The sequence below is a fragment of the Portunus trituberculatus genome, chromosome 9, assembly GCF_017591435.1.
Source record: "Portunus trituberculatus isolate SZX2019 chromosome 9, ASM1759143v1, whole genome shotgun sequence".
NCBI classification, from domain to species: domain Eukaryota; kingdom Metazoa; phylum Arthropoda; class Malacostraca; order Decapoda; family Portunidae; genus Portunus; species Portunus trituberculatus.
The window spans coordinates 7584109-7611356 of record NC_059263.1 but is presented as its reverse complement, the minus strand read 5'-3'; the positions used below and the strand labels follow the sequence as shown (position 1 = coordinate 7611356).

At 40.6% G+C, this 27248-nt stretch overlaps 1 protein-coding gene and 2 long non-coding RNA genes across 3 annotated transcripts; 1 reads left to right on the top strand and 2 right to left on the bottom strand.

Annotated features, from left to right (window-relative positions):
- Positions 1–5494: 5494 nt before the first annotated feature.
- Positions 5495–8058, top strand: LOC123501611. Its single transcript, XR_006673680.1, has 3 exons — positions 5495–5604; positions 6707–7044; positions 7393–8058. It is a non-coding gene; the product is annotated as an uncharacterized LOC123501611 (long non-coding RNA).
- A 2379-nt stretch (positions 8059–10437) lies between these two features.
- LOC123501614 lies at positions 10438–17458 on the bottom strand. Its single transcript, XR_006673681.1, has 3 exons — positions 17408–17458; positions 11154–11288; positions 10438–10474 (listed from the first exon to the last, which is right to left on the bottom strand). It is a non-coding gene; the product is annotated as an uncharacterized LOC123501614 (long non-coding RNA).
- A 1382-nt stretch (positions 17459–18840) lies between these two features.
- Positions 18841–25450, bottom strand: LOC123501629 (hemocyte protein-glutamine gamma-glutamyltransferase-like). Its single transcript, XM_045250582.1, has 6 exons — positions 25405–25450; positions 24941–25180; positions 23530–23670; positions 22311–22466; positions 21426–21565; positions 18841–21111 (listed from the first exon to the last, which is right to left on the bottom strand). Exons 1-4 carry the CDS (start codon positions 25435–25437, stop codon positions 22446–22448), a joined length of 435 nt encoding a protein of 144 aa, XP_045106517.1. The 5' UTR covers positions 25438–25450; the 3' UTR covers positions 18841–21111; positions 21426–21565; positions 22311–22445.
- Between the last annotated feature and the right edge of the window lie 1798 nt (positions 25451–27248).

The following is a 27248-nucleotide window of genomic DNA, read 5'->3' as shown; positions in this document are numbered from 1 at the left end:
ATTACGCGGGGCCTCTCAGTTGTGTGAGGAAGGTGCCGGAACTTGCCCACCAGTCCGTGAGCCGCTCTGCACTTGGCAGGACAAGGCGCTGGCCGTGAGGGACAGTGAGTGGTGGAGATGAAGATACCGATAATAGTGATATCTATAGTAGCGAAGACAATATTGTGTGTGTAGCCTCTCAGTAATCAGAGTTTAACTATTTAAACATGGTTGAGGATTTAAAGTGGAGTGTGGGTGCCTGCTAGTGACACGGACAGCCGCCGCCGAGCAGTCTTTGGCTAACGTAAGTAATATATTGGTGTAACTCATCATTTCACGGTGGTGCCATGTCATAACCTAACGTTGGAAACCTCCAGGACAACATATCAGTGAACTAACACCTGCACATACTTATAAAAACCAAATAATTCAAATCTTGAAAACGTAAACAAACCGATCCCCTGACCCGCCGCCTCTCTCTCAGCCATCATCTGCCTCATCTCTCACTCATTACAGGCCAGACAGGTCACAAAGTGGACCCATAGGCCTAATATTTTATGTCAGTTGTTGAGATATATCCGCAATTACCTGATTTGTGTGCTATGGAGGCTCAGCGAGAAGAAGCGGGCCTATCCATGACGTCACGAGTCCCAGGCTGTGACGTCATCACCAGCTCCCGCCCAAAATGCCGGTCCTAGATGCTCGACTTCCACTATTATTTATATTTGTCTCAGTTCATTTATTTCGAGTCACAAGTGCCTTTTAAGGGTTTCTAATGATAGTTCGCAGTGTTTTACGTGTCTTCCATGCTTGAGTTGAGTGAAGTACGGTGATGTAGAGGGTGTTTATGACTTGAATGGGAGGGCCAAAATACGCTAAAATTTTTACCTCCGCTATCTGTGATTTTTTATTTGAGGTTGTAGCGAAGTGTTTGTGTTTTCAAAAGATGGTTTATCATGATAAAAGTGTGCAAGGCTCCTGAGAAGTTAAAGATGTGGACTTTAAGAATGATATGTAGTCCTGTTAATATTGTAAACAACGTCATTTTTTAAATATTATTATTTCTAATAGGGCGAGTTGCCAGGTTTTGATATATCGAAATGATAGTCATAATTTTTGAAAAACGTTATCGATTCAGTTGAATGAAATTGGTGGGCTTTGAAATTGTATTTAGGCAAGTCGAAGTTCTAATACTTTATTTAGTATATTTTTGAGCTATTTTTATTATTCCTTTTCTCGGCAATGTTTTTGTATTTTAGAAGTTAGTTTCGATTGATAACGAGTCAGAATTTTTATAACATTCGTGTCCAGCTGCCTTTTTGGGAATCCTAATTTTCAAAATGATTTGCGTAACGAATATATGTGACGTCATCAAGGGAGGGCCGACCCCACCCCGCTTGACCCAGGCCGATACCTGGCTCCAGGCCCGAGGGTGTGGGGTGGGTTGTGTGTGTGTGTGTGTGTGTGTGTGGGTGGGTGGGTGGGTGACTGTGTGTGTGTGTGTGTGTGTGTGTGTGTGTGTGTGTGTGTGTGTGTGTGTGTGTGTGTGTGTTGTCTTTCGTTATGAGGGAGCCCACTAGCTGGAACCACTGACACCCAGCTCCCAGCTGGAGGGTGTTTCGTTATGAGGGAGCCCACTAGCTGGAACCACTGACACCCAGCTCCCAGCTGGAGGGTGTTGGAGGGAAAGGTGGCTGTGTGTGTGTGTGTGTGTGTGTGTGTGTGTGTGTGTGTGTGTCATTTTCTTTCATGGTACTTGTGTGTGTGTGTGTGTGTGTGTGTGTGTGTGTGTGTGTGTAATGTAATTCACTATGGGCGCGCGGTAGTCACCCAGCCAGCCTTCCCATTAAGGAACAAGCTCAGAGCTCATAGAGCAATCTTCGGATAGGATTGAGACTGTGTGTGTGTGTTGCCTTTATCTTTCGTTATGAGGAGCCCACCAGCTGGAACCACTGACACCCAGCTCCCAGCTGGAAGGTGTTGGAGGGAAAGGTGTGTGTGTGTGTGTGTGTGTGTGTGTGTGTGTGTGTGTGTGTGTGTCATTTTCTTTCATGGTACTTAGTGTGTGTGTGTGTGTGTGTGTGTGTGTGTGTGTGTGTGTGTAATTCACTATGGGCGCGCGGTAGTCACCCAGCCAGCCTTCCCCATTAAGGAACAAGCTCAGAGCTCATAGAGCAATCTTCGGATAGGATTGAGACTGTGTGTGTGTGTGTTGCCTTTATCTTTCGTTATGAGGGAGCCCACCAGCTGGAACCACTGACACCCAGCTCCCAGCTGGAGGGTGTTGGAGGGGGAGGTGGCTGTGTGTGTGTGTGTGTGTGTGTGTGTGTATGTGTGTGTGATTCACTATGGTCGCCCGGTAGTCACCCAGCCAGCCTTCCCCATTTCGGAACAACCTCAGAGCACATAGACAGATCTTCGGATAGGACTCAGACTGTGTGTGTGTGTGTGTGTGTGTGTGTGTGTGTGTGTGTGTGTGTGTGTGTGTGTGTGTCGTATTTCACCGTTCTGTATACGTTTCATCTCTGGCGTCCCTCTTTATTATCCTAGTCTCAACACAAACTGCAAGTAATAGCGTATAGCGAAATGTGTCCTATTCTTAGAGTTTATTGAGCAAGGGGAAGCTATTATATGTAGGAAACACATAGCCCGGAGCAAAGCAAGGTGCCTCTATCGCCTCGCCTCGCCCCGCCGTGTTAACCCCTGCAGTAACATGACGTGTTTTCATATTTATTCTGGCTATTACTCAATGATTTTATACAGCTTCACAAACTTATGTGGGGATTAGAATAGTAAAAACTGGCCATTAATCTCTGACACCGTAGACCCTTCTTATTGTAAGCAGCGCGTGCCACTGGCACGCTGCCTCATTCCGCCGGCCGAGTCGCGGTAGCTCGGCGAGACGCTTCTGTACTGGTACGACTGAATGTGCCGGCATCATTTCCGGTACCGCTTGACGCTTGTACCGTCTAGCCTCTGTGCCGGGACTCTGCTGCTCCGTACCGCTAAGAATGAATAATGTGTCGGCACCACTCGGCTGATCGGTGGCCGGGACGGGTGGCGGTCTGGCGGACTGGCGTCTGGCGGTGCAGTAACACTGCAGTTGGCCGGCATTTTACCATTGCATTTCTACTTCTACTACTGCTGCTGCTGCTGCTGCTGCATACCACTCAATTCATACCATTACGTGCGGTCTTATTTCTGGGGTACATTAGGACGGGTCACGTCATTGTCCTTCTCCATCGATGGGCCGACTGACGGTGTTAATTCAGCAACACTTAAGCGCCACAACTTCCCTACATTCAATAGGCTCTAGAGTAAGTGACGCGGGGTTCTAAGGGTGTTTTGGGTATTCTAGTGGGAGATTTAATCTTTTTTATCTGCGTTATTAATAGGGGACGCATTTTTAAGGTAACCGGCTTATCATTCGTGCCTCTGAAAGTAGCGATGGTGAGCGAAGCCATTCAGAATACGTGTTAAGTGCGTCAATTATATAGATTGTATGTGAAGTGCGTGAAGTGAGCGGTTCTTTTCATGATTTAGTAAACTTTTTTGCCCGTTAGTGTGTGAAGAGGTACGAGGCAGAGACTGACGTGTAATCGAACAATAATGGGAATTAAGTGGTAGGTATAACTATAATACATAACTATTATCTATTATGTAACCTCCATCACCATTCTTATAAGATGCAGACAAGCCCCACTAACTGCTAAGCATGCAATAGTGAGCCTGGCCAGTTATAACTTACAAAGTGGAACACTGAGCCACAGAGAAGAGACTCGTACTGCTATGCTACTTTAACCTCAAAACTGTGTGAATTGAAGTCAAAGTGGGGTTTTCTAAAGAACTACTATAAAGAAAAAAAAAAAAACGCATATCAAGGGTTTGGCAGCATGGACTACCTCCAATGGCGACTTTGTTCCACAAAAACATTATTTTCCTTAAACTTCGTAAGAAAATCCAACAAATAATATGAAGGATATTTCAATGATATGATATTTCAATCCACACAAGTTTCTGAAGCTGTATAAAATTACCAAATAGTTATCAGAATGAATATGTGAACGTGTCATTGTACTGTAGAGGTTAAACTGATGAAGAACCACATTATGTTGACAGTTTACTTCAGTTTAAGAGGGACAGTGTGGTGAAAATGTGTCTTACCTAATGTAGCTATAGGTTATAAGTGTGCATATTGTGTGTGTGTTGGGATGGATGTGTGGATTTCTTGGGATGCATGCATGCGTGTGTGTGTAGGTGGATTGGGATGGATGTGTGTATGTGTGTGTTGGGAAGACGCGGGGGAAAGAGGATTTACAGCTTTAATCAAATGTAAGAAAATTATTGTTCCTGAAAATGACGTGTATTTTAGATGTTGGTACGTTTCCATCTGATCTGGTATGATCAGCAAAATCAACCTGGCAGCCCTGCCTGCCCGGCGATCTTGCAATAATCGGTGCGCGCGGTGTGGTTGGCAGGTGTCTCAGAGTTTCGCACCCGGTGTCGACACTGAGGCGATTTTAAGCCACGAAGCTTCGCGATTCGTGCGTCGTGTGTGTCGTCTCCGGTGTGAAACGGCCTTTACACTACTTAATTTCCTGCATTTTCTTTCGGTACCTAATTTCGACGTTAATAATAAAAGTACAGTAAGGTACGCAACAACAATCACAGATCATTCCAAAGCGGGTCATGGCAGTGCGTGTCATGGCGACTCACGAATTTATGGGAAGAAAAAGTAATTGGATCCAGGGAGCCAGAAAATAATGCGAAACATTCTGCAATTCTAATATATATATATATATATATATATATATATATATATATATATATATATATATATATATATATATATATATATATATGTGTGTGTGTGTGTGTGTGTGTGTGTGTGTGAAGGTAGATGGATAGATAGTTAGAAAGACATATTAATGGATAGACATAAGCTTTGTAAAAAAAATAATAATAGATAAATAGATAAAATTAATAAATTAATAAAAAAAATAAATGTTCATAAAAATCTAAAGGAAATTTAAATTTTAAAAGAATAAACAAATAATTAAATATGGCCTTATACCCATTCCAGGGTGATGCCCCCAAAAAAAAAAAAAAAAAAAAAAAAAAAAATATATATATATATATATATATATATATATATATATATATATATATATATATATATATATATATATATATATATATATATATATATATATATATATATATATATATATATATATATATATATATATATATATATATATATATATATATATATATATATATATATATATATATATATATATATATATATATATATATATATGTGTCACGTGAGTGAGGAGGTTTGAGACCTACGTGGGCTACCACCAGCTTACAATTAAGGTAACAATGCTTGTATAGAACTATGCTCACCGAGAGTGGTTAGTTAGGATAGTGTCTTTACTGCAAACAAGGGAAGGAGGAGGACGGGGAGGAGCAGGAGGAGGGGGGGCGAGTATGAGGAGGTGAAGTGGAAAGCAGTGAGGCACAAGAGAACGATTTGTTCAGTAGGCGTTGTGCGGGTAAGACGTGTGTGCACCAAGAAGTGTGTCTGCTCGCTGCTTTGTCACCAGTCCGATTAACGTGGTAATGTTTTGCGTGTTGGTTTGGTGGCATTCCTCGCGTGGTGGTGTTATTGTTGGACGTCGGGAAGGTCTGTTTGGCACTAAGGGCGTGTGCGTGTAGTGGAGGACTTTTACCCATTTCTCATCAACAGGAGTATTTGAAATTTCCATATGTTAGTGGATAGGTGTTGCCTGATAACCGTTAATCCGCATCCGTAGTGACAAAACGCTTTAGTGTTCTATTAATGGAAGTCGCCTCGTAACATGTTTATTGAGGGCAGCACTCCGTGGCTTGGGTGTGCATTGATTGCGAACACTGCAGTGTGGACGTGTTCACGACAGGGCCTCGGTGTGCATTGATAGCAAGGTTCTAAGGTGCTTTTAGTGGCTCTTAGTGCATCTCCACCTCTTTCTCTTTGAGCGGTGGCGCAGATGTAGATCAAGCTGTCACAAACCTTGATAGCTACGTGTTTTGCTGTTAGGTTAGTGGGATATTGCGTTGCGTGAGGGAGTTGTTGGGCGCCGTGACGTTTCAGCCCGTTTCGATTGTGCTGTGAACCAGTGTACCATTAAATGTATGAACATCAGTTTGCTACGTGTAGGGTTGTTAGGTTAGTGGGAATTTGGGTTGCGTGAGGGAGTTGTTGGGCGCCGTGACGTTTCATCCCGAGTTTCGGATGTGCTGTGAACTAGTGTACCATTAAACGTAAAGCATCGGGCCGAGTGTTACCGCTTTAACGTCATGGTACCCCACATTTTGTTTAATAAATAACGTTTCTGATTTTGAGTTTTTTTGTGTAAAAGCTTAAAGATGGCTGTGTATAGTTATTATTTTGAGGACAATCATCCAGGATTGTCACTTGGTGCACTAAGTAGGAACAATCCAGTAACAAGTTTCGGCGTGCTGTGATGCGCATGCTGAGTACAGCACCACACTATACTAAAACTCATCCGTACCTACCCATAGGGCGTTGGCCATAGTTAAGTCCTTAAGTAATATACGCAGTTGCTCTGTGCAATTTGTCACTATATCAGAGAAATGGTCTTGGATTTGGCAAAAAAGAATGACTTGACACAGCAGGTAAAGGATGTTTATTGATTGATGATTGGTAACTTTGTTCCAGAAGTGTATACAACAAGGGAGAAGTCGGGTCTTGCCGGCCATCCTCTAAACCTGGGCGAACAAGTCTCAGGCGTCAGTCAGATGGAGCACGTCCCGCCACGAATCTGGCACCGGCGTCCCTACATCTGCTCACTACCAACTTGGTAGAGCCTCTGTTTCACTCGAGCTAACGCGTCAGCTACAGCAACGCTCGAGTCAGACCTGCACCCGCCCAAGCGTCTGATAAGCCCAGGCATCCTCTTCTGTCTGTGTCCATGTGATAGCAGTCCATCTCCAGGTCGCCCTCTTCAAAAGAGGGCGTTGACAGTGGAGACGTGCGGTCCTGGCGGTCCAGCATAGGTAAGAGCTGGGCCGTTTTAACTACTTCACAAGAGGCGATGAGCGTAGGGTATCAGTAGTTGTTCGGTCTTGGTGTTGAAGGTAATTTAACGAGGGTGATAGAAGCAAAACAAGTAAGGTTCGTAATCATAATAGAATGAGGAATACCGGTGATTTTTTTTTTTTTTTTTTTTTTTCTTTTAAGTTTGGACAAAGACTACAAATTATGCAGTGTTGGTTAAAATAGAATGCACTAAACAAATATTTAACAACGCGCACCCACACACCACACCACATCTTGTCTGTCTTACATTTGAGTGTAAGGTTGTTCATGATTAAAGTGTAAAGGTAAACTTGTATTTGTTACAGGTCCTGCCACTACTGAAGAGAGAACCAAACCAGCGTCTTAATCACACCCAACTTGCGGCAAGAAATTTTCTCTCGTTGCACTGGAAGAAGCCAACGGTCTCGCTGCATCTTCCATGGAGGAATTGGACCCTGCCTCGCACCAGCTCTGCCATGATAACGTGCTGCCATCAAGGGAGGACACTGCCTCGCTGCACCTTCCATGGAGGAATTGGACCCTGCCTCGCACCAGCTCTGCCATGATAACGTGCTGCCATCAAGGGAGGACACTGCCTCGCTGCACCTTCCATGGAGGAATTGGACCCTGCCTCGCACCAGCTCTGCCATAACGTGCTGCCATCAAGGGAGGACACTGCCTCGCTGCACCTTCCATGGAGGAATTGGACCCTGTCTCGCACCAACTCTGCCCTGATAACGTGCTGCCATCAAGGGAGGACACTGCCTCGCTGCACCTTCCATGGAGGAATTGGACCCTGCCTCGCATCAGCGCTGCCCTGACAAGTGGTGCCATCCAGGAAGAGAGGACATATTATATTGCCTTGCTTCATCTAACCTAACCTAACAAATACATGTTGCGAATCACTCTTGTAATGTTATTCCTTCCATGTTCTGATGTGCCCACATAACTGGTGTTATACTTTAATAATAAATAAAGATTAAGGAAATTGATGTTGATGCTTTTATGAATTCTTTTCAATCCTTTTTTTTAAGGAATACCAATGAAATGTCTTCGCAAATCTACTCTGAGAATAACGTAACGTCACCTCAAAAGTATTATCCAAATCTACTCAGGACCCTAACTAACCTCACCTCATACAAGTAGTCTAAACCAAACCCAACCTAATAACCCTCGTGAGCATCACAAAATCCAGCTTTACAAATCAAAACTGAACAATCAATCAATCCTTTCCTTTATTTAAGCTGTAAAATCTATAAATTAAATATTCAATAAAGCCTGAGGATGGATATATATATTATATATATATATACTCAATTGGCCCAAATTCGGCAGAAATAGTAAAAAATGCTGCCTAAAATAGCTAAAATTAGTGGAAAATGGGTACAAAACTGCAGAAAAGCTGCAAAAATGAGCAAAAACGCCAAAAAAATGCTGTAAAATCCCTGCAAAACGGCCCCAAAAGTGTGTTAAGTCATAAATACTCCGAAGAGTCTCCGGAGATAGAGCAGATGTATATTTGGGTTAAAGATACAATGAAGAGTCTCCCTTCCTTTCCTTTTATTCAATCAACACACAAGACAAGTCTCTGAAAACTCTACCAAAATTTTCAACTTAGAAAACTTTCACAATAGCACAGAATTCACAGAAAATTTTCACAATAGCAGAATCTGTCGAAAATTTTCACACAATAGAAGAATTTCCTTACAAATTTCAGAAAACTCTACCAAAATTTTCAACTTAGAAAATTTTCACACAATAGCAGAATTCACACAATAGCAGATTTCACACAATAGCAGAATTCACACAATAGCAGATTTCACAGAATAGCAGAATTCACAGAGCAGAATTTCTTTACAAATTTCTGAAAACTCTACCAAAATTTTCAACTTCATCCCACCTATCATTACCATCCATACATTTGCCTAATATAACAAAAAAAATTATATAAGAACATGGGTAGTGTTTTGAGAGCATTTTCATTGCACAAGTCTTGTTGCTATAATTTCTAAATATATTCTGAGACCATTTTCATTGCAAAAGTCTAGGAGGAGCAATCAACTCTGTAAAATTTAAGCATTTCACAATGGCACTGCTCTCAAACAGCATGTTGTTCCTTGCAACACTATAGTCACCATAAATATACAAAACACAGACCATCCTTCTGGGGCCGCATTCTACACAGTCACCCTCAAGTCTCACTGAATGCCTGACCATCACTCCACTGCTGGTCTTCAGGCTCATTACTTGTCAACTTGATATATGTATAGAAAGAAAAAAGCCCTTGACATAATTTTCTACAATTTCAATTGTTTTGACATCATAACACTACTTTAGGAATAGTTAGACTGTGTATCCCAACAAAATAAACATGACAAACAGAATTACACAAGACACATGCAGGCCACGCAGGGCAAGGTTTGTTTGAGTTTTGGAAAAACTGATCATACCCCTCTCGGCAGTCATCTGTAATGGTAAACTACTGCATAAAAGAAGGACATTATTTAGTCAACTTTACAGATATTTATCATTAATTAATATTAAAAACTGTCGGGGATCATGCTATGGTACATACAGTCAAGCTCCCACCATGTTGACAAGAGCTTTAAGACGGTGGTTGGCAGCACTACAACAGATTGAACCCTGTCTTGGCACCTATAAGGAGTCACACGGTTAGGGCCTCTCATACAGGGACTTGTGTCTAAAATACACCATTTTGTCTCGCTACGATCACGTCACTAGCTATGACAGTTTGTAGAACACGGCCCCTGAAATCTTACACAGAACAGTAACAGCAAAGCTCTAAAAAGTTAAGAAACTTACTATTTAATCTGGCTAAACATTCTCACTCAAAAATGTATATAAACCTTATTACACACAACATTTTTTTCCCTGAATGAAAGACATTGACATCAAGGAATGACTGGCACACTTGCTCACAAAGCTACACACACTCACACGCACCTTGCAGTGTTGACTAATATTCCATCTGCAGGAAGTGCAATGGACAATGTTTCATGTCTGTACAATCTGGACTATTAAGACTGACACAACTAGATCATGTTAATAAACAAAGACCTTCAAACAAATCTTCATAATGTAAGATCTCTCATAAATAACTTTTTATACAATACAAATCTCACTAACCATTACTCCTTATAGCTAAATATACGCTTACATGTAATGAAGTGATTTGGTGCACAATGTTAGGTCATGAAATCTATAAATATGAATGATGACACATAATCCTTCAGTTAAAACTGTGTGCACTACTTTCCACAAAAAGTAAGCATGAACTAATGATGCTGTGAATGTTGAAGCATCCTCCATCCTTGCCACTCCCTGTCTTGCACTCGGCACACACGTTTATGAAAGCAGTGTGCGGTGTGCTGCTGGACCTCCACAAGCCTGCAACAAAAGAAAGGAGTCAACAAAAGTTCATGTTTTGCAATCATTTACCTTCATGTCATCTTGTCAATCTTAAATTGTGAAAACTACTCACTTGTAATCACATTTGTAGTACAGGGTAACCAAGGGTAACAAAAGTTAAAGGAAAAAAGGCCCACTTGAATTGCAAGTTCACTAAAAGATTGGTACAGAATTAGCCAAAGACGTCAAGTCGAAGGAGGATGGAAATACAAAAGCATGCAAGAAGTTCCAGAGTTTACCAGAGAAAGGTCTGAATGATTGAGAATACTGGTTAACTCTTGTATTAGAGAGTTGGACGGAATAAGAATAAGAGGAAGAAGAAAGCCTTGTGCAACGAGGCCGCAGGAGTAAGGAAGGCATGCTGTTAGCAAGATCAGTAGAGCAGTTACCATGAAAATAACGATAAGATAAAAAAGAGATGCCACATTTCAGCAGTGAGAAAGAGGCTGAAGACAGTCACTCAGAGGAGGGGAGTTGGTTAGATGAAAAGCTTTTGATTCCACCCTATCTAACAATGCTGTGTGAGTGGAGCCCCCAAACAAGCAAAGAGTACTTCATACAAAGACAGATAAGGCCCTTGTACAGAGTTAGCTGTTGGAGGGGCGAGAAAAACTGGCGACAATGTCAAAATAACTACTTGACAACTTGTTTGCCTTACTTGGAGTGCAGCAAAGTGTGTGTGTGCCACTCCCTTCTTGAAACTCTGGAGCACCTTCATGTGTTCAGTAAAGTGCTGGGCAGGATTACAAAGAGGCGCTTCCCTCAACGCCACGCCACGCCAGTGCAGCACGTCCTGTGGGGGAAACGCAAACCATCATTGCACTCACCAACACCCAGGGAACATGTGCAATTCAGCCACTCATCCCTCCTTACAGATACAAACACCACCACTTACAAACACACAAACTGCACTCACCAATGCTTAACAAATAAATACAAGTCAGTCACTCATCTCTCCTTCCTCCTCAGACAGAGATGCCTCCACAGAGAAATCAATACCACACAAATCCATCATATTCATCTTTGACAGACACAAAGCTCACAGAAAAATTGAGAATCTGTACATCTCACAATTCAATCATTTCATCTTGTCTTCATTACTTTTTTTTTTTTTTTGGCCATCACCCTGTCTTGGGTATTAGGCCATTTATTTATTTTTTAACTTTTTTTTTAATATTTCTTTTAAAATAAAGAAGTTTTTTTTTTTGTTTTAACATATATACAGTTTTTTTTAATGGCTTTATTTATATATATATATATATATATATATATATATATATATATATATATATATATATATATATATATATATATATATATATATATATATATATATATATATATATATATATATATATATATATATATATATATATATTTTTTTTTTTTTTTTTTAATATCTTAACATTAAGTGACTTCACATATTCTCATGCACGCTTCATTCACACAGGGATCCTATACCTATCTCAAAACTATTGTCCTTTGTCAGGGCATGGGGGAGGGAGGGATAAATCACAATCACACAGGGTGGCTACGTAGTATCACTACGTATTGCATATATACATGAAGGGAAAACATTCACATTAGATCACGCAAAATTGGAAACACACACTTTCATACTTTTATTTACATAAATATATAGAATAAATACATAGAATAAATAACATAATATATACACATAAATCACAACTCTCTGATTAAATTGGCCTCAGTCAGGTAAATCATCAGTCTATCGACCACATCCGGGTGTTCATCACCCAGGAGGGTGGTTTGCGTTAGCGGTAGGCCGCGACCCCGGCAATACGCCGCCAAGGGCCGCCTCTCCTCACGATAACGCACAGTGAAGCAGGATGTGCTCGACAGAGAGAGTGACATTACAGCTGGAACACTGTGGTGGGAAGGCGTTGGCTATGTAGGGGAGCATGTGGGTGGGGAGGGTGCAGCCCATCCTGAGGCGTGCGAGGACCACCTCCTCCCGCCTTGTGGGGCGATTGGAGGAGGCCCACTCGCCCAGGATGGGTTTGGTGGTGTGGAGGTGGAGGTTGTCCCAGTGACTCTGCCACAGGAGTTTTCCTGATGATTTAACAACTGAGAGACATGACTGTAGATCCCGACGGAGGTTCCACGCTCCCTCGAGCTCAGCAGCAGACCGAGCTAGCATGTCAGCCTGTTCATTCCCGCGTATATTGGAATATCCAGGCACCCAAACCAGTGAGAAGGATTTATGACATGAATTCAGCTTATTAATGATGTTGCCCTGGATTTCATTTGTATCCGTGCGGCCGGACTCTATTGCCTGAAGGGCTGACATAGAGTCCGAAAAAATGACAATTGAATTATGAAGTGAATTTAAAGCATAATCTTCATTACAAAATTTCACAAACTTTAACTGTGCGCGCGCACACACACACACACACACACACACACACACACACACACACACACACACACACGCCCGGTAGCTCAGTGGTTAGAGCGCTGGCTTCACAAGCCAGAGGACCGGGGTTCGATTCCCCGGCCGGGTGGAGATATTTGGGTGTGTCTCCTTTCACGTGTAGGTGCTGTTCACCTAGCAGTGAGTAGGTACGGGATATAAATCGAGGAGTTGTGACCTTGTTGTCCCGGTGTGTGGTGTGTGCCTGGTCTCAGGCCTATCCGAAGATCGGAAATAATGAGCTCTGAGCTCGTTCCGTAGGATAACGTCTGGCTGTCTCGTCTGAGACTGCAGCAGATCAAACAGTGAAACACACACACACACACACACACACACACACACACACACACACACACAGATAGGTAGTTTATTAGCCACAAATGATATAAACACAAATAATTGATCCTTAAATTTACGTTTCTAGAGTTATTGCTTACAAAACTAAGCTTGCCCTTTTCATATGAGCCCGTAAGCGTAAGTAAAGGAAACATACTCATGTTATTTTGAAATACAAATAGATGTCATTAAAAACTAGGTCACCCATCTCTCTCTCTCACACACACACACACACACACACACACACACACTTCAGTTCAGCTGGTAGTAGTCACCACGCCACCACCACCACAACACACCACACCACACCATCACGACCACCACACACCAAAACATACCACATCACACCACCACCACCATCACCGCTACATTCACACCACCATACCACACCACTACCACTATTACCATCACATTCACACCACACCACACCACCACCACCCACCATTACCATCACCACCACACCACCACCACTACCACCACCACCACCATCACCACCACCACCACCACCACCACCACCACTACCACTACCATCATTACCATCACCACCATACACCACCACCACCACCACTACCACTACCATCATTACCATCACCACCATACACCACACCACACCACCACTACTACTACCACCATTACTATCACACACCATACCATCAGCACCACACCACCGTCACAACACACAAACCACACCACCACCACCACCCGCACTTGCACCCTCTCCAGTCTCCACCAAACACCAACCCCGCTCCCACCCAGCCCAGCCCCGCCCCGCCCCGCTCCGCTCCAGCCACCCTGCCACCCGCTACAGCGGAAACTATTCTATAAACGTATTTTGTGATTTTCTCGGGTTTTGCATGTGTTTTTAGGTGTTTTCTGGACTCTGGGAGTAGGAGGAGGTGCAGGAGGTGGATATGGAAGGGAGAGGTGGAGTGTGGGAAAGAGGGCGAAGGAGTGAAGTCACTCCCCAAACGTGCCATAAAAACCATCTCGGCGTATAAGTTCAAATATTTCTCCTTTATAAATGGAGTTGGCGTTGTTCTGAGATCTGATTTTTTATTAACAAAGTAAAGGAAGTTTCAAGCCACAACCGAATTGACTCCAGCTGTGTTTTGGTTTATCGAAAAAATAACATTAAAGTCACTGCGTAATACATAACTTTTTTTTTAATTACCACGCATAGGATTGTTTTGGTGCTTGATATAACACTTAAATGATATGAAAAACATGACGCAAGTAACAATATTCCATAAAATTTAGTCTAACTATTCGTATTTTCAAACTCAAAATCTTTAACGGTTCCAAAATAGAAACCAAAAATCTTTATACGACAAGCAATCTGTGTTTTCTTTATTTGGCTGGAAAGCGAAAATTTTTCGTATTCAGAAAATGTAATATAATGTAGTTTGGCTGAGCTTTCCATCTCGACATTTTGATGTGTTTTGGCACCGTTGTTATTAATGATACACCGTTCGTTGGACCGCACAACGTAAACAAACCACCCGGTAAAGATATTATATTTTGGCTAATAGTTAAATTATTTGTCACTTTTAAAAGTGTAGTGCATACCAGTCTGGAAGGCTTTTTTCTTGTGGCGATTTTTAAAATGAATTACGTACGTAAATATTGGGCCACAGAGATACCTCCGCCCTGCCTTCCCCCGAGGTTAGTCCACTAATGTTTACCTGCACTCCCCCTGTGTTTCTAGACCCAGAGAGCGAAGCAAAGCCAGAATCAACCACCACAGTACACAAATAGCCATTACTGTGTTAAATAAGGCGATGGTTATACATACCCCCATTCAGACCGCCAGGCGCCCACCATAACCCGGACCCAAACCTCGCCCCACCTACCCCCGTCCCGCCCCGCGTCAATTCCACAACATTTCCTTCAATTCTCAGTGTTTCCAGATGCTGCCCGCCCGAAATGCATAAAGTGTTGTGATAAGAGAAACAAATGAGGAATAGAAGTGTGTGAGGGATTGTTGTAGTAGTAGTAGTAGTAGTAGTAGTAGTAGTAGTAGTAGTAGTAGTAGTAGTAGTAACAGCAGCGTTAATTCTTATCATTAGTGTGTGTGTGTGTGTGTGTGTGTGTGTGTGTGTGTGTGTGTTGTGTGTGTGTGTGTGTGTGGGACCGGGCTGCTGAAAGTAACATACAGTATTCTCTCTGAAAGGCATGCTCTCTCACCACGCCTGTTTTCCAAGGCCACACAGATGACTAACCGGGTGCCCAAGAGTGTTTCTCCTGTTTATAATGCAGAAATGTTGTTAATCTGTCACTAGAACCCTAAAAACACCCTTACATACCATTTGCTCTCTCACCAACACTGTTTTCTAAGGCCACGGAGATGACTAGCCGGATTCCCAAGATAGAAAAATTAAGATGAAAAATAAGTAAATAGATAAAATAAATAAATAACGATGTAAACAGAACAAGAATGATTTAGTGCAAAAAACAAGAGAAAATGAATGACTAGAGAGACATGAACAAGCAAACACATCAATCAAATATTTGATTGATTGAAAATTGTATAAATAATTGAATGAGTGGTCGAACACATGTGCTTGTGAATTAACAAACAAATAAATAAGGAAGTAAATGAGAAGGATACAATAACCACTTCACATTTCAAGACACGATCACTCAACACCACCAAACCAATATTGCAAACACCACCAGTTAATCCTTCTCACTCGCTCCTATACCCCGATCCTATACCCCGATAATAATATATAGATATGTGTATATATATATATATATATATATATATATATATATATATATATATATATATATATATATATATATATATATATATATATACACACACACACACACACACATTCTTTTTCATACTACAAAATGGTTAACACTCCAGAATGTATCGGTACGTTTCAGAATGCCGGTAATATAGATAACGACTTTTTTGTAGATGCCGCACATGTCTACTGACTGGCGACTGCGCGTGCTGGGCCGTTGGCAGAGGCTACAGCCAAAATGCACTCGTTCGCTATACACTAAACATAACACGACGTAAACACTAGTCATTATCATTGTAACTGTTGTAATTGTCAATGTATCCACCTGTTGTATATCCACAAATTGTATATCAAAATGTCTTAGCAGAAGGAAGACAGAGTAGCGGTGCAGAGGAGGAAAGTACCTTATACGAGAAAATAATACTCGTTAAACAGTCGACGAGGAGGAGGAGACAGGAATAATGGATGAAGAAAAGAAAAAAAAGATACAATTGTAAGAAATCAGAGAAGAAAGGCCAACACGTAGACTAGCCTAAGAACAACTTCCATCATTACATTTGCGAGTTTCCTTGTATTGTCACTTCTTAATCTTGCTATCCATTAAAAGTTATCAAAAACCAATATATTTTTATCGTTGCACATAGCACCTTGAATACAGGATGGTTTAATTATATCTTCGGCTTGTCTCCCGTTATCGCCAGCACTATTGCCACTCACGACTCTCCTTGCCTTGACAGCCACTAGTGAAAGCCGCACTCACGCACACGCAAAAGCCAGCTCACCCTCCCAGCACCCTCTCCTCTCTCCCAGACTCACTTCTGACTCACTGCCACCATACTGATAAAACACTCAAAACACAACCAAATGGAATAAAAAAAAAAAAAAAAAAACACGAGAAATCTTGCTTCTTCCAATAAAAACAATTCTCTCTCTCAATCCTGACTCTCAACCACTGACACGAGAGAGAGAGAGAGAGAGAGAGAGAGAGAGAGAGAGAGAGAGAGAGAGAGAGAGAGAGAGTTATTATAGGTTACGATAAATATAAAAACAAGAGAGTTATTATAGGTTACGATAAATATAAAAACAAACTATAAGAAACAAAACATAGAAACTGTAAAGAAGAACAAAGAAAATGTAGAAAATACACATAAAAGACAAAGAAAAAAATCTCACTGAAGCTTCGATAAACGCCAGACTACACAATCAACACACTCCCTTACCAGACAACACTCAACTAACTCGCTTATATTAACACATCCCCGCTATATAACTATACTCACACACCACTCACGTATACTTCAATGATCTGAGAGTAATTGTAGTGCCTTAAAATATCCCTAACTAGTTCTAGAACTGAGAAAGTAGTAGAAATATGGGAATTCTTACCTCGTTCTATGTGACTCCTCGCCATCTTGTCCTCTCTCTCTCTCTCTCTCGTTTCCTCCTGACTCAACGAGGGTATTAAAATTAAATTTACTTGTAAATTGCTACATATGAAGTTTTCTAGGCATAACTAAACGAAATGATATAAATAGATAAGTAAATAAATAAATAAATAACCTAACTAAAAATAAACAAACTCACTTGTATGGTGTGAAAAAAACATGTGGAAGGGGGTGATCATTACTTAATGGATAGGTACGTGACGGTGCTAGATAGCGTAGAAATTCTTTGTGGGGATAGGGGGTTGATAATTGATATGGATAGCGTTCATGCACCGACCTCACACAAGTCACCACCACCTCATGACAAATAAGTCACTGGCCATTAATTTGTGCTAGAAATTATGATAAACGCAGAATCGCAGTCAAAATAATGCTAAAAACATAAAAATATGCTAGATTTGGAAACTTCTGACTGGTTGGTTATAGCTAGCTGGCGGAGCCACCCATACAGTGGCGCCTCTTTCAACTTGAGACTGGTTGTCTGTTCTCCCAAATATGATATTTCTGAGGACCTCTTGTAATTTATTGCGTTTTCAAAACTTTTTTAAAGTTTGATTAATCAACTCCAACAGTCTTACACGTGGCCATCCACCTCGGAGGCATCGTATTCGTACTACATATGCATAAAAGTTCTTATGCCCCAGCCATCCATCACATTCAGTCATTCACATCAGTCCGCTGCAGTGCCAGCTTCCTCTGCCCGCTGACTCATGGCCATCACCCGCCCCGCACTACCTCATCAGTCATCACCCTCCTCTATGCTCTCTAGGCAACACTGAACAGAGAGAGAGAGAGAGAGAGAGAGTCGGGGGGAGAGGGGGAGAGGGAAGGTGGATCAAACAAATTTATTTCTAACTTCATCGCTCAAGAAATGGATGATAGTTATGTTGGTGAGATACTAAGTACCCAAAGAGCATCTGTGGCAGCATCTAATTCCTCTCCCTAGAAGAATATGACCTATACTATGCGTCCATAAACCTATAGCCTACTCAATATTGTCCATGACTTATGTTTGACACGAAAATGTATCAATGATGTACACTGAGAATCATTTACATTTTAAGTGACGCATAATTAGTGACACAGGCAGGGAAGGGATGACAGTTGTAATCACTAATCAATAATTAAGTTCACCGCTACAATTACATATACCAATTCTATTAATGCATTTTACTATGTACTACTATTACTACTACTAGATGAATAAATTAATGGCTAGGTGAGCTGATTGACTGACTGACTGACTGATCAAGTGAGTGACTGACTGAAAGCGACACATCAGGAGGGATAAACCATTTGCTACACACACACACACACACACACACACACACACACACAGACTTTGAGGAAATCATACATACACTCAAACACACGTTCAGAAGAGTGGAAAAAGTTTATTGAAGCTTATGCGATCTTTTTGGTCTTAAGTATAAAAAGGAGCTTCTTATGAGGAGGGAACACTGCAGAGAAATAGATACAATTGGGGTGGACATTTACAATAGAGAAATACTAATGGACAAAATGGAGATGGGAGACTAACCAACTAATAAACAGGGTCTGGGTATTGGCAACCTTGAAAACTTATACAAATCATCACCTTTTAAAAAAAATTTGTGTATACCTTTTTTGTGATTAAAATGATCACTAACAGGTAAGATTATTAATAGCAAGATTTAGGCACATTTAGTTACTTCATACATAGAAATATCTTTAATGATTAACAGGTGTAAAGGTGTAAGAGTATACCTGGAAGCATCATTAATACAGGTATACATGTAGGTTTAATTACTCCACACCTGTATAAAGTAAGGCAGGTGTACTGATGGCACCTTTGCAGTACCTGGACAATATTTCAGGTGTGACTGTTAACACTAAGCTTTAATCTATCATAAAGTAACTCACTGTAAACTATATAACCAGAGAATAACAATGCACTCAAATGTATAATAAATCAATCACAAGCTTAATAATAATAAAGAAAATAGTAATGATATAATATGAATAACAACAGCAACAATTAACATATATACTTGAAATAAAAAAATAAAAAAGAGAGTGATAGATACATGCTTACTAATAATAGAAATAATGATAATACAATGAACAACAGCAACAGCAACAATTTTAACAAATCTGAGGTGAAAAAAATTCAGGAAATAAAATAATAAAAAAAATAAATAAATAAAAGAAACATGTATAAAAGTATTCATCACACTCTTGAAACAGTTTTGAATGCTCTTTAGACAATCAAATCTTAACCATACATTGACAGCCACAAACACAACTAACGCTAGAACGGTAGAAAATGTCGGAAGAACACGATAGAAAAGTGGAGTCGTGGATAAAAGGCACAACAGGCAGTACATCATAGTGTCACTGAAAGCACTTATTCCTTATTTTGATTCACCATAAAAATATAGAATTGGATCCTTTAACAATACTAATGGAACCTTTCAAAATGGAAGCAATGCACTTTGATTCACCTCTTCCTCCTCCCTTATGACTAAAATGGAAGACTTATTATTGGTAGCTACCTTCTAAACATTCCCATAAACATTGCACATACTCTTCACCATCAGCATTGCATTCTAAGTCTGGTCTTCATTCATAATCTCAAGTCTCATACAGTACTCTGAAACACTTTGCTCTCTCACCACAGCTATTCTCAAGTCACTAAGATGAGTGTCCAAGTTCTCAAGGATGTTTTTGTGGCTCATAATGTAAAGATAATTGTTAATCTGCCACTGGAACCATAACAACACCCTTAAAAACCTGTGTGACTTCAACCAGAGCCTTTTCAATAACTGGTGGTGCAAAGCAGAAGTGTTTTCAAATTTGGGCTTTGGATGGGAAGGGTAAAATTTTCATGTTATGTTAATGAAGGAATGTTTGACTCAAGTGGGTGAACAACATGGATCTCTCTGAAGAAAATCCCAAAAGGCAAGAAAAGAAATTGTTTTAATGAGAGTAATGAATCTGTTTCCTGCTCTGTCTTTGTCATGCGTCATTTCTCTGTGCCAAGTGTCTTAAGAATAGTAACGGTACAAAATGTGGTCTACCTTTTTTGGGAACGCATCTCGTGACTTCTTCTCTCACCAATACGTATAAGACAATACATTATTTTAAAGCTTTTTAGCTACCTACACATTTCTAAACATCTCCTTCCTTTCTCTCACTCCAAACAGCACATCATTAAAAAGATTAAAAAAAACTGAAATATAACCTTTTCAGCAAAGTCAGTTAGGATGGACACAAAAAGGACAAAAAAAAAAAGAAAGAAAGAAAACAGCATTATCAAAGCCAGGTTGCCCCTTTGTCTGAAAGTTGAGGCTTATATTCAAATGTTGTGTCTCATCCCTCGTCAGTAAGTCAGCAAGCAGTGTGGCAGAGAATCTTTACCCAGGGATCATATACACTACCCTATAATCTTTACTTCTAGTCTAACGATCCTTGCTCCTAAAACCTACAGTCCCCGGCAGCACCTGTCTCTCTCTCTACTCCCTCTTGAGCACAGTGAGAGCCTTGGTTCCTGTGATGTCAAAGAGTTCCTTGGAGTTGAAGGCGATGATAAGCTTGCGATCGCCGTGAATACGTGGCATGAACCTTGTGGAGTAAACAGTTAACTTCTCCTTTGGAGCAACATCCCTGGAAGTAAAGAGAAGAGGAGAAATGGTCACTAAGGCATCTATTGAGCCATAAAAGTACTGGTATTCACATTAAATTGGCAGATAAATGTCTATAGAGGACTTATGTATGTGTGTGTATTCTGCCAAAAGCCTTTCTAAATTGTGTCTCTGTTTCATGTCTACTCTGCAGCGAGATTCCACCATATTTCTATTTCCTTTATTGTCATTCATGTTTTTCCTATTTTCTTTAACTAAATCCTTCAATTCTAATCTGTTCCAGTGAGTTTCCTACTAGCACCACCACTACCACCACCACCACCAATGCACACTTACTCGTTGATGTTAATGGAGCGAGACCTAATGAGTCCAGGACCATCCATGCTGATGTGGCAGTTGGTGAGGGGCACATCCAGGGGGTTGGTGAAGGAAATGGTCACCTCACACATATTGCGGACACGTGGCTCACCTGTGACCTGAGGTATGGTGAAGGGTGAAGGGTGAAACGGATGGGCAGGTGAAGTCAAAGGTAAGGAAAGGAAGAAGAAAAATAAAGTGAAAAGGGAAATGAAAGGTTGAAATAATGAGATAGTACAAAAGAAAGGGAGAAAAAGATAAAAAAGTTGTCAATACATAAATTAAAAAGGTAATCAAAGGTATATTTTTTCTTTATAGTATGATTGTACCCAAAATTATTCCATATTACTAAAGCAACTCCCCCTCCTCTTCCTACAACAACAATAACCATTACTACTACTACTACTACTACTATTACAACTACAAACTATTAAACATCCTCCTCCTCCTCCTCACCCTACACTAGCAAACACCATCTATTCATCCTCCTCCTCTACTCCTTTCCTCCTTCATAACTCATACTTCCCACTTCCAATCACCACCACTACCACCTCCTCTTCCTCTTCTTTCTTCCTTCATAACTCACTATTAACCCCCACCACCTCTTTCTCCTCCTCCATTACTTCATTTTTTTTCTCCTTCTTAACTCATACTTCCCCTAAACTTTCAACCACCACCACCACCTCCTCCTCTTCCTCTTATCCTTTACTCTTCATAACTCATTCTCCTCCAACAATTTCAACCGCCACCACCTCTTCCTCCTCTTCTTCTTTCCTCTTCATAACTCATTCTACTCTAAAACACTTTCAACCACCACCACCACCACTACCTTCTCCTCCTCCTGCTACCCTCCCTTCTGCTCACCTGAATATCAAGTCGTGGCTTATCCACAGTGAAGTCGTCCTCATCTGTCCATGTCTGCTGTGTCTCCTCCACCCGACAGATGGCATAGATCTTTATCAGGCACTGCTCCACCAACTTCGGCCAGTACTCGCTGAACTACAATGTCATGGCAACCTCCTGTGTATTAAAGGAGTGAGTGAGTGAGTGAGTGAGTGGGTAGGTGAATGAGTGAGTGGGATGGATGAATTGATGAATGAATGAGTGAAAGGGGTGAATGAATGAGTGGGTAGATGAATGAGTGAGTGAGTGAGTGAGTGAGTGAACTGCACTGTCATGGCAACCTCCTGTGTATTAAAGGAGTGAGTGAGTGAGTGAGTGAGTGGGTAGATGAATGAATGAGTGAGTGAGTGAGTGGGATGGAAGAATTAATGAATGAATGAGTGAAAGGGGTGAATGAATGAGTGGGTAGATGAATGAGTGACTGAGTGAGTGAGTGAGTGAAAGAGTAAGGTTAGGCACCACAAGTCAGTTTCATATGGCCCCATAACCAAAGAAAGATAAATAGAAAAAAAAAAAAAAAAAAATGAAAAGGATAAAAAAACCACAAACATAAAAAGAGCAAACAAGTCAAAAAAAATGTTTTGTGTTGTGTTGTGGTGTAGTGCAGTGTGGTATAGTATGTGTGAATCCTTTAGTTAATATTGGCTTGTTATTGGTATGTTCAGTGTGGTGGTGTGGTGGTGTGGTGAAGGGGGGTGAGTCCTGTTGTTAATACTGGTCTGAGTGGGTCCTCCAACTGATGTTTGTTGGGTGGTTTAGTGGTGAGGTGTAATGTAGTGATGCAGTAAAGGGCTGTGTGTCTGTTTGCTGGTTCAGGTGTTTGTGGAAGATGGTTATGTGTGTGAGTCTCCTGGTGATCCATATGTGTTAAAGTGATTGATTGATTGATTGATTGATTGATTGAGAGAGAGAGAGAGAGAGAGAGAGAGAGAGAGAGAGAGAGAGAGAGAGAGAGAGAGAGAGAGAGAGAGAGAGAGAGAGAGAGAGAGAGAGAGAGAGAGAGAAGGAGAAAGAGAAAAAGAAAGTGAAAAAACAGATAAACAGAGACAAAACCCCTCAAAATTGTAGAGAAGGAAATGAAAACATGAAACACAACAAAAACACAGAAAAGACAAACAAAATCACAAACAAAAAATGAAAGATGATAAACACAAACAGTAACACACAGACACACACACACCTGGGTTCCATTGGGCTCCAGGACAAAAGTGCCCTCAGCCTTCTTGATGTGAGCAACATTGACACCAGTGTAGTAGAGAGAGCGAGAGTTGAGCACGGCATATACCTTCCTCTTCTCGTTGGACTCGTTACGGACAACAACCTGCAGGAATCATTAGGTGAGACAGGTAATTAACCCCTTCAGTACCATGCTGCATTTTCATATTCATTCCTGTTAATATTTGGCAATTTTATGAAGCTTCAGAAACTTATGTGGTGATCAGAATAGTGAGGACTCTGGCTATTAATCTTTTGACCTCCATAGACCCTTCCTAATGCAAATAAAATTGTTTAATCACACCCAAAAGCGATGGTGAAAATGTGTCTCAATATTGAAGGGGTTAAAGTAACATGTAGATAAATAAAAGGTAAATTAGGAAGGTATATAAGCAATTAGTTCTTATGCAGGTAAAAGTAATAAAAAACATATAGAAGGTAAAATAGACTGGTATATGTAATTAGTTTGTAGATATCTTGCTATAAACAATAAATAAAATACAAAATGAAGTAGAGAGGTATTTTGGTAATCAGTCATGTCATGCAGGTAGATATCTTGCTATAAAGTAATGAACAAATACATAGAAGGTAAAGTAGACAGGTATAGAGCTAATCAGTTCAGTTAGACAGGTAAACATCTTGCTAAGTCACCAGAACAATTAAGAAAAGTAAGTTAAACAGGTAAATAAAAAAAATCACAATGGAGAACACCTGCAGGAATAATGAGGTGGGCCAGCATGTCATTAACCTAACACAGAGAAGGACACTAGATAGAAAAAAATAAAATAAAAAAAATAAAAAAATAAAAAAAATAAAAATATAAAAAACAAAAATATAAAAAGAATAAACAAGTAAAAAAGTGGTATAGAGTGGTGTGGTGTGGTGGGATGTGGTATGGTGTGGTGTGGTGTGGTGTGGCATGGTGTGGTGTGGTGTGGTCTGGTGTAGTGAGGTGGAGTGTGGTGTGGTGTGGTGGGATGTGGTGTGGTATGGTGTGGTGTGGTCTGGCATGGTGTGGTGTGGTTTGGTCTGGTGTATTGAGGTAAAGTGTGGTGTGGTGAGGTGAGGTGAGGTGAGGTGAGGTGAGGTGAGGTGAGGTGAGGTGAGGTGAGGTGTGGTGTGGTGTGGTGAGGTGTAGTGACATGTGGTGTGGTGTGGTATGGTGACAGACAGTATGAGTGAATCTTTTGCCCAATATCAATTTGTTCATTGTGGTAGTGTGGTGGTGTGTGAAATAAATAAGAAAATAAATAAATAAATAAATAAATAAATAAATAAATAAATAAATAAATAAATAATAATAATAATAATAATAAAAATTTTTTTTAAATCAGCAAAAACACACCAACAAAATAAAGACGAGCCAACATCCTCACATTGACCTGGAACGGATGGCCCATAGTGATCTTGTCAATGTCGATGAGGTCAAACGCCACGTCCTCCTTGCCATCACTCTTAATGTTGTAGTACTGCATGGCACGCCTCGACCCACGGATGGCGTTCTGGATCGCCATACGCTCTGCCACGGACCCCTCAGTGTTCTTGTAGTCATTCACCACGTCCTCACCATCATCATCACCAAAGTCATCATCCTTGCCACTGCTCTTTGTCATGATCTGTGGGAAGAGTAGGATGTGGTGGTGATGGTGATGGTGCTTAGTTGGTGGTAGTGGTGCTAGTAGTAGTGGTAGTGGTGGTAGTGGTGGTGGTGGTGATAGTAGTAGTCCTCAGATGACAGTAACTTAACTATATATCTATGAATAAATAAATTTTTTCAGTAAGTTATATAGTTAGCTTAAATTTTTGTTCAATCGTGACTCTCTCTCTCTCCTCTACTCACCGCTCTGCCGATGTGGTATTTGTTCATCTTCATCCTGCTCCAGCCTTGACAAGGTTCATTACAAAATATAATGGATCATCCGCGTAAGCTGATCTCTCCTGCCACTTACTATGAAAACCTATGCTGATACTTTAGCTTGACCAGATCTGAGAGGAGGATATCCTGACTCTAAGTGATCTGCAGATAGCAACAACACAGCGAAGGAAAGACGAGACATACAGGAGTGGTAGATTGAATTATAGAAAGATGGACACAGAAAGTTTGAAAATTATTTCAGAAAATTAGATTGGGAGGAGATGCACAGTTATGAAATTTGTACCAAAGTATAACATCGTTGCATGACAAGGTTCCAAAATTGTTTTACAGGTTCAAAATATAATGGATCATCTGATGTTTGTAAAGCCTAAGAATGTACAAGGAAATGTGCACATGGAGGACTAAGATACCTAAAAAGTTATATAAAATGTTGGAGGAACTTAAAGATGATAAAGCGATGGGACCAGATGAACAGTGTAGAGAAGAAAACCGTCTTACAGCCATGTGAGTTCTTTGATGCACCAATTATACAATTTACTGCAGGTGATGTCTGCTAAAGATTCACAATACAATAATGTTGACGTAAGTGCTGCATCAAAGAATTTTTACAATGAATGGTACATCATTATGTGAAGAAATTTTTCTTAGAAAGGAAACAAATTTCAGTACATGTGGAATTTCAATTTAGCATGGCTTTGACAGCTGATGACATTTTAAATATGTAGTTAGTGATGGGGGAAGTCGTTCGTAAAAAGGTGAACCTAAATAAATATACAAACACAATGCCTCACAGCAATACCATCCACCACCATCGGCTCAGATTAACTAATAAAATCATCTCTACTAGTATCATTAATTACAAAGAACTGGGTTTTACTTGTTGATGGATACCATACTGAGTACAATAGTTCTGAAGCTGAGAATTTCACCATACCATGTCGAGATGTTGATAATAATAGTGTCATCCATCATTACAAGAATATGCAAGCATTGCGAAGAAACCATCACAAACATTTCCTTCATCATACGTATAAGGTCATCCATGAATATAATGAAGAGCAGGCAAGATGTTGGGGATCCTTGCCTCACCCTAGAGTCACTGATATCATTACTTCAATCAACTGTGTCAGTTGCGACATTGCGATTAACGCACACAAATGATCGAAAAAAGACGTAACACTCAAACAGTACATGTCTCGGCACTCTGTCATAGGCCTGAGAGAAATCAACGAAAGTCACAAAAGAGTAAACTTGAAGACTCCTAGCTAGGTCACACAACAGCCTCAGAGTTTTACGACTCTATATGCTCTAAACAACCTCTCTTTTCTGTGTGCTTGTTCTCTGAATGGTGAACCAAGAACGGAGCGGCGAGACGTAAACACTTATCCTGCAACACAAACAAGGAAACCAACCAAACAACATGACTGCAGGAGGAGGAGGAGGAGGAGGGTAAGGTAACAAAAGAATGATGATGATGATGATGATGGTAGTGATGATTAATGCACCACTGGCTTAGAATGAGGTTGCATATTCACACACACACAAACACATACACACGGCCTTGATCATATTTCACTGTTTAATATATTCCCCATCCTTTTCTGTTACATCCTTACTCTTCTTTCCGGTCTAATACATCTAATGCCTCCAAATCTGACTCATTTTTTTCCCAGTCACTTTCTATTACACCATTACTCTCTTTTGCTTCCTGTCACCTTACTTTCCTATTTTTTCAGTCTAATCCATTCTCCTTTTTCAGTCTAATACATCTATTGCCTCCTATTACATCCTGATTCTCATTTTTTTTC

Excerpts from the sequence above, each read along its gene's own strand:
- LOC123501629 (XM_045250582.1), bottom strand. The coding sequence starts at position 25,437 with ATGAAGATGAACAAATACCACATCGGCAGAGCG. Across the intron at positions 25,181-25,404 it reads AATACCACATCGGCAGAGCG|ATCATGACAAAGAGCAGTGG; the intron begins GTGAGTAGAGGA and ends CTCTTCCCACAG. Across the intron at positions 22,467-23,529 it reads TGGAGCCCAATGGAACCCAG|GAGGTTGCCATGACATTGTA; the intron begins GTGTGTGTGTGT and ends TTTAATACACAG.